The sequence below is a fragment of the Podarcis bocagei genome (assembly GCF_964188305.1).
Source record: "Podarcis bocagei genome assembly, chromosome: 12".
Taxonomy (NCBI): domain Eukaryota; kingdom Metazoa; phylum Chordata; class Lepidosauria; order Squamata; family Lacertidae; genus Podarcis; species Podarcis bocagei.
The window spans coordinates 11097665-11111663 of record NC_138137.1 but is presented as its reverse complement, the minus strand read 5'-3'; the positions used below and the strand labels follow the sequence as shown (position 1 = coordinate 11111663).

The 13999-nt window shown below is 43.7% G+C and overlaps 1 protein-coding gene across 30 annotated transcripts in view; it reads right to left on the bottom strand.

The window, feature by feature from the left end:
- Window positions 1-13999, bottom strand: part of CLASP2 (cytoplasmic linker associated protein 2) — a 126523-nt gene that overhangs the window by 42951 nt on the left and 69573 nt on the right. For 24 of the 30 annotated variants that reach the window (XM_081164273.1, XM_081164301.1, XM_081164295.1 and 21 more), the window contains 7 exons: window positions 13358-13417; window positions 12138-12215; window positions 11681-11848; window positions 10084-10139; window positions 9483-9653; window positions 7083-7106; window positions 2240-2257 (listed from right to left, as the gene is read on the bottom strand). In XM_081164273.1, coding sequence (XP_081020399.1) covers window positions 2240-2257; window positions 7083-7106; window positions 9483-9653; window positions 10084-10139; window positions 11681-11848; window positions 12138-12215; window positions 13358-13417 — 575 coding nt within the window. The remainder of the gene's footprint in view (window positions 1-2239; window positions 2258-7082; window positions 7107-9482; window positions 9654-10083; window positions 10140-11680; window positions 11849-12137; window positions 12216-13357; window positions 13418-13999) is intronic. The other 6 variants (XM_081164298.1, XM_081164274.1, XM_081164283.1 and 3 more) reach the window with 2 other exon arrangements.

Genomic DNA, 13999 nt, shown 5'->3' with positions numbered 1-13999 from the left:
TTTCCCATGACCCTGTCTCCCTTTTCCTAGTTTAAATACTTTTGGTTGTATGCAGTGGTACTGCTAAGCTGACATCAGGAGGAGGAGGGAAGCAATTCTGAGTATTTCTCCCTCCCCTCTACAGTCCCCACAACCCCTAAATTTGCTCCAGAGAGTTGGAGAAACACCAAATCCTATTCTCCATACTTAAGCTGGATGTGTATTTCTTTTCTCTCAAAGAGCTAAGATTAAAACAGCTCTGAAACTATCCAGTCAATAGGTCTGCACTGAAGAGTTAGCAAGATGGATTTGAGATGGCAGAGGCATGGCTCTCCAGGTGGTTTTGGAGTCTACCTTCCATCAGCCCCCAGGCAACATGGCCAATGGTCAGAAATGACAGGAGTTGTAGTCCTGCAACATCTGGAGGACAAGGGGTTCCCCATACCTGAGTTAGCAGGATGCTTAGGGTTAAAGAGGGGGAAAATACATTTTGGTTCCTAATATCCCATTACTCTAGCAGTGGTTCTTAACCCGAGGTCCATAAAAACAATGGTCCCCATGGGGTCTGTGAATCTGGCACACACAGAAAAAAGATTCTTCCAATGCAAATAAAATAAATTGCATGTACATTTTTCTCTTAATTTATCAATTTGTATTTTTCTAGGGAGGAGGTCCATAGCTTTTATTAGGTTCTCAAAGGTTCTCATGTCCCAAAAAAAAAAGGTTAAGAACCACTGCTCCAGCATTTAAGAATTGCTAACGATAGATATTGCTGAATATTAAAATAGAACCCAGAAGAAAAGTAGAAAGTTCAGTACAATTCAGTGTATAATCTCATTCAATATAGTTCTCATACTTTTTTGGCTCCCTAAAGGAAGATTTATTCATCAAGTAGAGAAATAAGCTCTCAGAAAGTCTAGAAGCGTTATTTCCTTAGCTACTAGAAAACAATGTTTTATTAATGTTAAGTTTATTATGCACAAACAGGTTTGGCTAAATTCAACACAATAACACCCATGCAGTGACAGTATCTCTGCCATCCATTGTAATGGTTAGATGCTGCTTAAATGCACAAAGACCTTGACCTGTACAAGGCAGGAATACAGAGTGCCACCATTTTGGTAAGATGCAAAAGGACCAGAAAGACATGATCCAGCTTCCACTGCAATAATAATGATGAAAATTCAAATCCACATGGCAATCATCCTCATTTTTATCTGAATCAATATATTTGCTTATTGGTGCTAAACGTAGGGTTGGAATACTGGTCAACTGAACAGTCATGTTCACCTGTTTGAATATTGGTCAAATATTGTCAAATATTTCAAGAATGTCATTGTAGATTAATATTTTTATGTCATGAGGGTGTGATTCATTAGCAAGGGCAGGAGTGAGGGCATCTTGATCCCTAGCCTTGCTGCAGTTAGAGGCAAACAACAAAAAACTTTCCCACTGAATACATATTGTAACTGCAGGTATCTTCAAGCAGGAGCACAAGCAGTTATCAGTGGCAAAGGCCATTGCTTAATGGGTATACTGTTTAGCTAGGATCAAGGAGACCCAGATTCCCTCAGTCATGAAGCTCACTAGGAGATGTTAGGTCAGTTGCACAACTCAGTCTAAACTACCTAACAGAGGTATTGTGTGGATACAGTTAATATACAGTCTTGAGCTCCTTGCAGGAAAGGACAGAGTAAAATGTAGCAAAATTAATCATAATTTTCCATCTTTAAAAAGTCAGTGTCACTGTTTAGTGTTGGGACATATTGCAATTACAAAACAAAGGTAAGCACAGTATTAAACTTTTTGATGAACATCATTTTTGCATTCTCGTAAAGTTAATGTTTTAAAGACCATTTGACAATACTTGACCACAGCTTGAAGGCCCAACCTGAGCTGTGTATCTACTTGATTTCCAAGAGAAATTTCAAGTCCAAATAAATAGTAGCACCTGCTTCCCCAAAGCATGAGAATGCCTGTCTAGCATGTTGAAATTTCCACCAAAAAACTTTGCACATCTAAAATAAAATGGGTATCAATACATTTTTACTGTGAATGGTTACTTGGAAAAAATATAAAATAAAACACAATATTTTGCAAATAAATATTGCAGCAACAAAACATTATTAGGCAAGCCAACTAATGAATTAACCCTGAAGGTCACATGGGGGACTATATACTCTGTACAATGCTGTTGTTTGTGATAATGAAAATATAAGATGAAAGCATTTGATTTTTAGCAGAAGCTTCATTCTCTTACCATCCTCAGAAGCTGTTCCTAAATGGGAAAAATGTTAAACAATGACATTCCAAGCAGATTTTTTGTATTTGGTAAGCAATCACTCTTTGGCTTCGTAAATGTGTATATATTAAAAAGTGTATTATATGAGATTAAATTCTAGTCCATTAAATTTTTTGATTAGAAGCTACATTCTTTGTCTGATGAAAAGTTCTGTATTGCACCTATCCACCACCAGTTATAACTGCTAAAATTACTTTTTGACATAGCTGTACAAACAGATCTGGCACAATGTGCAGAAACAGGTAAACATTCACACAACTAAATCCAAAACAAGATTCAAAACTAGCTTTCCTTTAGTAGGCAGTCTTGAAAGCCATGAACATCAAATCAGAGCAATATTTTCAAACTAAGGGCATTCTGAACAGTCTAATCTTATGAAATCCAGAATAGAGACTGATATCCAACAAAGTAATGCTTAGAACAGAGCCAATGAAATTACTGGACTTAAATACAGTACTTAAGTCCATTGATTTCAGTGAGTCTTCTCCCATGACTTTGCTGAATCGCACCCAAATAAATTAATTGTGGCTGAGTCAGAAAGGGGTAGTTCAAAGGGGCCTGATCAAGGTAGGATGCAAACATTATTGAATTAAGCTGCAAAGTACCGTATTTTTCGCCCTATAAGACGCACCGGCCCATAGGACGCACCTAGTTTTCAGGGGGGGAAATCAAGGAAAAAAATATGATTTCCCCCCCGCAGCTCTGGGAGCAGCGGACAGGCTGCACGCAGCCTGTGCGCTACTCCAAGACCTTCTCCCTGCTTTTGCGGGAGGTGGCGGAATTCCCCCACCTCCCGCAAAAGCCCACAGGAGCCCCACTTGACTCCTGCGGGCTTTTCGACTAGGAGGGAGAAGGGACTGAAAGTGCCAGTCAGTCCCTTCTCCCTCCTCGGGGAAAAGCCCCCAAGAGCGGCGCGCTCTTTAAAAGGTGCACGGCTCCTGCAGGCTTTTCTAGGAGGTGGGGGAATTCCCCCACCTCCTAGAAAAGCCGGGGAGCCCCTTTAAAGAGCGCACGGCTTTTGCCTGCTTTTGCGGGAGGTGGGGGAATTCCCCCATCTCCTGCAAAAGCCCGCAGGAGGGAGAAGGGACTGATTCGGCCAGTCAGTCCCTTCTCCCTCCTCGGGGAAAAGCCCCCAAGAGCGGCGCGCTCTTTAAAAGGTGCACGGCTCCTGCAGGCTTTTCTAGGAGGTTGGGGAATTCCCCCACCTCCTAGAAAAGCCGGGGAGCCCCTTTAAAGAGCACACGGCTTTTGCGGGCTTTTGCGGGAGGTGGGGGAATTCCCCCATCTCCCGCAAAAGCCCAAAGGAGGGAGAAGGGACTGATTCGGCTAGTCAGTCCCTTCTCCCTCCTTGGGGAAAAGCCCCCAAGAGCGGCGCGCTCTTTAAAGGGTGCACGGCTCCTGCAGGCTTTTCTAGGAGGTGGGGGAATTCCCCCCCTCGTAGAAAAGCCAGCAGAAGCCGCGGAGCCCCTTTAAAGAGCGCACGGCTTTTGCCTGCTTTTGCGGGAGGTGGGGGAATTCCCCCATCTCCTGCAAAAGCCCGCAGGAGGGAGAAGGGACTGATTCGGCCAGTCAGTCCCTTCTCCCTCCTTGGGGAAAAGCCCCCAAGAGCGGCGCGCTCTTTAAAGTGTGCACGGCTCCTGCAGGCTTTTCTAGGAGGTGGGGGAATTCCCCCCCTCGTAGAAAAGCCAGCAGAAGCCGCGGAGCCCCTTTAAAGAGCGCACGGCTTTTGCCTGCTTTTGCGGGAGGTGGGGGAATTCCCCCATCTCCTGCAAAAGCCCGCAGGAGGGAGAAGGGACTGATTCGGCCAGTCAGTCCCTTCTCCCTCCTTGGGGAAAAGCCCCCAAGAGCGGCGCGCTCTTTAAAAGGTGCACGGCTCCTGCAGGCTTTTCTAGGAGGTGGGGGAATTCCCCCACCTCCTAGAAAAGCCGGGGAGCCCCTTTAAAGAGCGCACGGCTTTTGCCTGCTTTTGCAGGAGGTGGGGGAATTCCCCCATCTCCCGCAAAAGCCCGCAGGAGGGAGAAGGGACTGATGCGGCCAGTCAGTCCCTTCTCCCTCCTTGGGGAAAAGCCCCCAAGAGCGGCGCGCTCTTTAAAGTGTGCACGGCTCCTGCAGGCTTTTCTAGGAGGTTGGGGAATTCCCCCCCTCGTAGAAAAGCCAGCAGAAGCCGCGGAGCCCCTTTAAAGAGCGCACGGCTTTTGCCTGCTTTTGCAGGAGGTGGGGGAATTTCCCCATCTCCCGCAAAAGCCCAAAGGAGGGTTGGAGAGCAGCGGCAAGGCGTCGCGCGCCTTCCTGCTGCCCCCCATCCTCTGGGGCTGGCGATGGGGGAAGCGCTGCTTTCCCCACCGCCAGCCTCAAACCCGGGTTGGAGAGCAGCGGCAAGGCGTCGCGCACCTTCCTGCTGCCCCCCATCCTCTGGGGCTGGCGATGGGGGAAGCGCTGCTTTCCCCACCGCCAGCCTCAAACCCGGGTTGGAGAGCAGCGGCAAGGCGTCGCGCGCCTTCCTGCTGCCCCCCATCCTCTGGGGCTGGCGATGGGGGAAGCGCTGCTTTCCCCACCGCCAGCCTCAAACCCGGGTTGGAGAGCAGCGGCAAGGCGTCGCGCGCCTTCCTGCTGCCCCCCATCCTCTGGGGCTGGCGATGGGGGAAGCGCTGCTTTCCCCACCGCCAGCCTCAAACCCGGGTTGGAGAGTAGCGGCAAGGCGTTGCGCGCCTTCCTGCTGCCCCCCATCCTCTGGGGCTGGCGATGGGGGAAGCGCTGCTTTCCCCACCGCCAGCCTCAAACCCGGGTTGGAGAGCAGCAGCAAGGCGTCGCGCGCCTTCCTGCTGCCCCCCATCCTCTGGGGCTGGCGATGGGGGAAGCGCTGCTTTCTCCACCGCCAGCCTCAAACCCGGGTTGGAGAGCAGCGGCAAGGCGTCGCGCGCCTTCCTGCTGCCCCCCATCCTCTGGGGCTGGCGATGGGGGAAGCGCTGCTTTCCCCACCGCCAGCCTCAAACCCGGGTTGGAGAGTAGCAGCAAGGCGTTGCGCGCCTTCCTGCTGCCCCCCATCCTCTGGGGCTGGCGATGGGGGAAGCGCTGCTTTCCCCACCGCCAGCCTCAAACCCGGGTTGGAGAGTAGCAGCAAGGCGTCGCGCGCCTTCCTGCTGCCCCCCATCCTCTGGGGCTGGCGATGGGGGAAGCGCTGCTTTCCTCCACCGCCAGCCTCAAACAGCAGACTCTCCTGGCTTCAGCGGAAGCAACGCGAAGCCTCCGGAGTGCAGGCTTCGGAGGCTTCGTGTTGCTATCGCTGAAGCCAAGGAGTCTGCATTCGCCCCATAAGACGCACCCACATTTTCCCTTCATTTTTGGAGGGGAAAAAGTGCGTCTTATAGGGCGAAAAATACGGTACTCTCTTTCTAGAACCACTGTCCAACAAGAGGATACAGAGGCATTAAGAATGACAAATGTGGGAAATGATATACAGTCATACCTTGGAAGTCAAACAACTTAGTTCCTGAACGTCGCAAACCCAGAAGTGACCGCTCCAGTTTGCGAACTATTTTTGGAAGCTGACTATCCAACAGGGCTTCCGATTGGTTGCAGGAGCTTCCTTCAGCCAATCGGAAGCCGTGATTTGGTTTTCGAATGTTTTGGAAGTCGAATGGACTTCCGGAATGGATTCCGTTCAACTTCCAAGGTACAACTGTATAACGAATTGAAAAAGATTTTCAGAATAACATTTGTTTAAAAAAACCCCAGAATTTTTCATTTTGGGAATTATAGGGGGGGAACGAGTTAGACTCTATAGATTTTTTTTCATGTGTGAGACTACAGTGGCAAGAATGTTATTTGCCCAAAATGGAAAGAAGAAAAAGTCCTGACAAAACAAGAATGGATACAGAAACTTATGGAATATGCAGAAATGGCAAAATTTACCGAAAAAAATAAGAAATCAAGATAACAAACTTTTTATAAAAGAATGGAAATGGTTTATTGAATATTTACAAACAAACTGTAAACAGATAAGAACACTGACAGGATTATTGCAATAACCTCCAGTTTTATAAGAGTATATATTTAAAATAGATGAATAAATGAATATGTTAAGTTAATTTGGAATATGAAGGAAAAATAAATTGAAGGAACCGCAGAAAAAGGGGGAAGGAAGAACATTTTGAAATGTTAAAATGATTGTAAAACTACTGAAATGTATATAACTGAAAATCATAAATAATATTTTTATTTTTAAAAAAGAATGTCAAATGTGCTAGCACTGTGTGTGCCACTGAGACTGAGATACTACTGGCTTGGCTCTAGTTACATTACTGCTACTCTAAGACCAATTCCAGAAGATATGAAAGCTTCAGAAGTGGTTTCTAATGGAGCCCAACAAGCTGCTGAAATGGAACACACAATTCTAGTGAGCATAATCAAACTACTGAGTTCCATAAATTTGCAACGCAGAAATGCAAAATAACCAAGACTGTCTGTTACAGAAAGCAAAATATTAACACAGCAAAAATTTAACTGTACTGCTCCTACTGATGAGTGTCTAGAAAATGAAGATTCATTGTTAATTTGAATGTCAGTAGCTAAAGTATTAAGAGAAGGTAGTTCAAAAACTGATCAGCCATATAGATACATATAATAGCAATGTTGTATTAGAAGTTGACAAACATAATTCAGACCTTGAAATTAATGTGCAATGTGTTAGTGAACAAATAACATTAGTCACCAATGAAATTAGTGTGCAAACATCTACTGTATTGTATGAACAGATTTCACAAGATTAATAGTCTAGAAATCAGACAAAACAGGGTCTTACCATCCATCTTGTCAGAAGTATCCTCTTTGTTGGAAGAGCAGGCAAAGAAACAGGGAAAACTTAGTGTGTTAGATAAACCGTGTTGACAAGAGAGCCAAAGAACATTCAGTAAGGAAACGAGAAAGTTTACAGACACTTGCATCTTTGTTAAACCTGAGAGCTATTTTTGAGGGCTTGAGGATGTGGCTGAGTGCTCTTAAACAGGGGCGTCTGCGAGGGCATTTAGTGGGGGAATTTGAGGGGGAAGCCCAGGGTACTGTCTCAAGAGACATGGAGGGTGAGGGAGCTGCTGCAATGACGTGCAACACCTGTACCATGCAAAAGTACATGCGTAGGAAGTGCAAATTGGTTGCCTTTCTGGAAGAGAAGGTATATCAACTCGAGGCCCACAGAGCCTAGGACTTCCCAATCAGAACGTCGGCGGTTCGAATCCCCGCAACGGGGTGAGCTCCTGTTGCTCGGTCCCAGCTCCTGCCAACCTAGCAGTTCGAAAGCACGTCAAAGTGCAAGTAGATAAATAGGTACCGCTCCGGCAGGAAGGTAAATGGCGTTTCCGTGCGCTGCTCTGGTTCACCAGAAGCGGCTTGGTCATGCTGGCCACATGACCCGGAAGCTGTACACCAGCTCCCTCGGCAATAAAGCGAGATGAGCACCGCAACCCCAGAGTCGGTCACGACTGGACCTAATGGTCAGGGGTCCCTTTACCCTTTACCTTTTTACTTACTAAGTATGTGGTGGGGTTTCTACCTATGCTTGTCTCTTAAGTAACCTTTAAGGCAAGAAGAATCAGAGCAACATTCTCCCGGGCCCAGGAGTGATTACTCCAATCTTTTTTTTTCCTGGCTAGATGTCAAGCTTGGGAAAGAGCAAGTGCCACCTAAGAAGCAATTTGGGTGCCATTCAGGATCAGATGAGTGGCAAACTAACGAAGCTGCATTATAACAAGTATCAGCAAGACCCGGTATCATTTTCCTTCCCTTTCACTTGCATAAAATTGGGAATATTTAAACTTAAGTGTACATGATGCCACAGCTTTGCCAATGCAATACAAAAAATGTATAGTCCTCCAACTAAACATTTTCAACACAAAGCTGCTATTGGAGTGCACTTCCTCTACTTGGTAAAGCAAGAGGACCTTCCTTGTTAAACAACACAAATTATTCTGAATTTTAACAGTTTTTCACACATTAATATCTCATCTACCGTGCCTCTTTACTTATGTCTACCAACATTGGTACAATCAGAATTGTTGAGAATTTGAAATATGTTCTTATGCAAAAGATTTAACACCAACTTCCTGTATCATAGCAAAGGAGAAGGCAAATCAGGGCAGACCTCTTTTATTCCTGCTGCAGCCTGAAGCACCGCCACCATGCATGTTAGCCCATCCTTGCTTAACACCCAAAGTGTCCCTAATCATTAGGCATCACCCAAACTAGGGGGAGTGATGATTCTAGCAAACAACACTGAACATGGCTGATGGGACCAATGCCAGTGGAACATTCAAAATCACACTAGCTCTTTCTTAAAATAGGTCTATAAAATACACATTAGCTAGCCATACAAAACCTCTCAGCACACATTAGGTACAACAGCATCCTTGCAAAAGGATGGTGTTAGTAACACAATGAAGAAACAAACTACAACCAAGACACCAACAGTTCATCTCTCTGTTGCAGGAAACCAAAGCTGATACTGATCCTAAGCAGTGTTAGAAACTGAGATATGAAAGCTAGGAGCTAAATGGCAGCTTAAACCTGGGTTATGGGTGCAACAACAGAATGTCTAGGCACACTTCTTTATAATAATACAAAGCTGAAAATGAATGAACTGCAGCTAAAATATTAGGTTCATTTTTCACATGGTCTAGTCCTTCCCCTGCCCACTCCCCTAATATTCTCCAGTCTTCAGAGAGTGGCTGGAAGTGGGGAGGCAGAAAAATGTCCTCCTTTCCTTCCACTCTGTAGTTTTAATCAGAAATCTTAGGCGCAGTACTGCACCCAGAGCTCATAAACAGCTCACACTAATGAAATTCTCTGTCGCAAAATGTACCTAGAACAATGTGAGTTTCAAGCACTGATCCTAAGCATGTTTACTCTCAGTAAGTCCTAACCAAGTCCATTCACAATTGCTCCTAAGTAAATAATATTAGGATTGAAGTTTAAGTACTCTCAATGCTAGAATGACCTTTTCACCAGTACCCGCCAAACAAACCACAGAAAAGTGAACACAAAGGTGATTTAATTGAACCACTAATAACCAACTAGGCAATAACAGCATTTGGTTTACAAAGCTGGGTGTCTCAGAAACATCACTGCAAAGGCACACACACAAAATGTATTTAAATTCACAGAGAAATCCAATAAGCAGCTTATTAGATCATTAAACAGATTCCCTCACCTAATGAAGCATATGATCCTGGAGGTAGACCAGCGGCTGCTAAACGGCCAGCTCCCGTTGGCTGACCAGCAGCATGACGTGCCTTCGCTCCGGCGGCAGCATTGACATCTATGTCGCTGCGAGATCTCTGCAGCATTCCTGGGCTTGGAACAGACTTGGCAGTTCCTGCAACTGGGATTAAAGGTAATGAAACTGCATATATCATGTATCCCTTCTTATTAAGCGTACAGTTGTTCTTGCTCAATAAATTAATTGTGCACCGTCTTTTAAAAAGATGCTACTTCTAGAACTTCCAAAAAGAGTTTTAGTCTAGTACAGGCATGTCTAAAGTCTGTTTTGGGGGCCTAATCCAGCCCACTGGTCAGTTTAATCCGGCCCCTGTGGCAATGTATTTCCTGGGGTAAAATCCTAAAAAAACAACAACCCCGCAACAACTTCAATCCTAAAAACAGCTCAACAACTTGGGGGTAAAATCATTTAAAAAACTCAACAACTTCAATCTTTGGTCGGCCCTCACGGCTCTTCACTTCATAAAATCTGGCCCTCTTTGAAAAAAGTTTGGACACCACTGGTCTAGTACATTTAATACACAAAGAATTACCTCTGCCAGCCATAGTTGTTGAACCGGATGTGGACCATTTTGATGCGAAGGGACGACTGAAACAAAGGCAACAGTTTTAGTACGGCATGTTATTAAACATTTTACAACACACTGAAGTATTCTTTCCTCTTCTTCATTCTGTATGAATGAATATGTCTAGTGAATATGCAAATCTATTTTACTTGCTAACATCATCCTGCTATGGACCAGATAAGGCCTTTTTAAAGGTCTTAAAGAAGCCCATACATTTTATTGAGAACTTTAAACAAGCATTATTATATTTTTATACAAAGCTGTTAAGCTGCATATAAAAGGTGCAACTGGGTACTTTGAATACTTATGAAGAGTTCCTTTGGGTGCATGTAGACTACATCAGGTGGTGCTTGAGCTCCACCAAGTGGTAACAGGCAGATTTTGCTGTGATGGCTTGCACCTGCAATACAAGATTGTGCCCTTCAGACTGGCGTTACCCCCAGTGTGTTCACCTCCATCTACAACAGATACTGTATCTACACTTATCCAGGTGATCTTCTGTTCAGATTTCTGGCACAAGAAGACCTCCAAATCACACCAGCCTCCCTGAAAGATCTGTGGTTCTTGATCAATACCAACAAGAGAAGCCCTGGTAGACTTTGTTGCAGGAAACAAGGCCTTGTCTTCTATGGGTGGGCATCATCAGTGTTAAATGGGAATGTGGAGGTAGTCCTCCACCAGATTTACCGATGACAAGCTTGACTTGCTCTTCTACAAGGTTGGTTATTTTTCTCTTTAACAATACGTTCCACCAGTTTTCCTGGGACAGATTTTAAGCTGACTGACTTATAATTAGAAGGTGCCCTGGATCCCTTTTTAAAAATCGGGTGTTGTATTGGATAATATCCAGTTCTCAGACGATCAGCAATTTCACATTTGAATTATTTGGAAAACTCGCAGGTGATTGCCATCCGACTCCCAACGGTTTGTCAGTTTTTGTCTATTAGGCCCAAAATTTCATCTCTCATCACCACTCTTTGGCCTAAGTTCCTCAGATTCCCTCCCTACAAAAGTTAGCGCAGGCACTGGGAACTGCCCTTTATCTTTCACTATGAAGACTATGAAGATGGAAGTAATTCATTCAGCTTCTCCATCTCCTTATCTTCCTTTAGCACACCTTTGAGTCTTCTGTAACCAAGGCTGAGATTTCTGCCTTGCAACAGTTGGATTTTCTGCTAATTCTCAAATTCCTGTGGAGAAGCACTGTGTTTTTGTCAAGGCTCGAGAAGCAGGATCCATCTCCTGCCAAATTAGGACTGTTGAAGCAGGCGGAATACTAGAAAGGCTCTGTGACTCGACTAGAGCTTTAGAATGTTCAAAATTTGAAAACAGAAAATTCAGACGTGTTCAAGTCCTACCTGATGTAGTCTTACCTGCACAGAATGTAGAGTTGCACTCAAAGGGGCGTCCCATTGAAAATAATACAAAGCGGATCCATTTGCATTCAAGTGTGCATATTATTTATGCCTGTGAGTCCTGACTCGGCAAATGTATGGGGTATGCTTTTGCACACAGATCTTATCTGGATTATTGTGAAGTTATTTTATGCTAAAATGACCCTTACTTGAGGCTTTCCTGTGAGCTGGAGGACGACCTGTCAGACTGTGGAAGTGATGCAATACTACCCGAATTCTTTAAGTATGTATGCAGGCTTCTTTGATAGGATGGCTCAAGGTTATTATACAACACCTCTGCTTCACCTGGAAAATGATTTCTTAGACCTAGGTAAGTCCTGCAAACAAATCACACAATATTTATTACAGGGGCATTGGATAGCTAAGTATTAAAAAAAGAAATATACAAGCAATAATCCATCAACACCAATGAAGAATAAACTAGGAAATTTCTGATATTAAAATTTAATTGAGTAAAGTTTCACCATTCATCCCAAACCTATGTTGTCCAAGCACATATAGAATACAGAAATACTGTTGCTCCTTTAGATATAAATGAAATTCTTCCTCTTAGAAAGGCATCAATACTTTCTAGAGTAAAATATTTAAATGATCCCTGACTCTTACTTTCTTGCCTCCACTCTTGCTTCAGCATCAGCATCATGAATACCCTTTTTGATAGTTTCAACCAAGACTGCTGCATGCCTAAAAGAGAAAATCCAAGTCCAGCATTATATATAAAATACGCATATTATTTTGTGAACAAGTTTAACTAAATGCTTCCCCCTGCCCAAATTCTATGTTAGTTCTTCTGTGAGGGCAATTTCCATAGCACCCATGAACCACCTTTCAAAAAACAACAAAGCACCACATCAAGATTATAAAGTGGCCAAAAAAATGGGAAGTAATCAGAATCTGCTTCTATGGTAAAGGAAGATACAACAAATCCTTTAGCACGATGTACAGAGGAGCTACTAATAAGCACAGTGACACTAGTTGTTGCTGCAACGAAACCACTGAATATGGTAACTTTGTTACAATAAGAAAAATACTAGTATTAGCAACTTTCATACATAACAGAAATAAAATTTTTTGCTTCTGTGCAGAGAACAGCACTTAACATTGTAACTGGAACTAGAAATATTGATTAGAATGAGTCACATACCTCCCCATGCTTGCTTTTGAGGAAATCTGCACCAAATTATCTATCTCTGTGCTATCTACTAAGACTGAGAAACTGCTATTTGAAATACTTCACTTAAGAGCCCATTTGTACAGACAACGGCCCAATTTGCACATAACACTAAGCCACAATATGTTTAGCCAAAATGAGGCTGGTTTGAAAGTCTGAACTCTGACCAGCAGACTAACTGTGGAATGTTTTCTGGCAACACCCCACAAAGCAGAGCCATGATTAGTTGCTGACTTACAGACTGCGGCTTTAAAACTATAGTGTGTTTTATATCTCAGTTCAACCATGGCTTGTTTGAATGCCCCAACCAAGATGATCTCCAGGCTATATAGGAACAAGGTAAGAGTAGCTAGAAAACAAACCTAGTTTTGGAGAATCAAGCCAAGGCTTGCTTGCACATCTATGGGATGTCTCGCTGTTTGTTGTTCAAAAAACAGTTTGATCTAAAACTACTTAGTCTAAACTTTGAATGCTAGCCTCACTAACAACAACAACAAAACAGAATTGCCTCTCTAAATAAGTCAACATTATCTTATCTTCTAGTTTTTTTTAAAAAAGGGTCTGAAACAGCAAGTAGATCCAATTGTTAGGAGAATTTAACTAGGTTTATACTTGTAATATTAAAGCAGAGGTTCATGTCAGCTATAAATCGTACCTTTCCAAGGAATGCGTTTGCCACTCTTGTAACAACAGGTCTAGAAATTCAAAAGAGCGCCTGAAAAAGACAAGGACTAAAGTCAGGGTTTGATTATTGCTGAGTCTAGGAATCTGAAGCTCCTATCAAGATGGTATGCATAGGAGAGTATTCAGAGCATATGCGTTGAAATTAATGGACCTAACTTAAGCCATGTCTACTGATTTCAATGGGTCACCTCTGAATAAAACTGTATTGAACAGCACCCACGCATTCACATAACAAAAACTGTCATAGAGATATCAAAATTTTCAAAAGGAAGGGGTTCCATGACTTGGCTTTTGAAAAGCTGTCTACAGTACTTAGCTAATTGGGAACCACTGTCTTAAGCAGCACTAAAACCACAGAGTATTAATCCCCTGTCCACTAAAACCACAGAGTATTAATCCCCTGTCCACATATATTTAACATGTCTCACAAAGCGCAATGTTTTTATTCATGAGTACTGAAAAAGGACTCATCCCACTGAATCCTATTGCGTATCAAAGGGGAAGTCTGTATTACTCTTTTGTCCTGTGATGTAGCTCTACTGCCTGCCCTAATAGGCTGGCTATTCCATGACATTTACCATCATTAGGAAGAATTCTTCTTGGCAAGCATCAC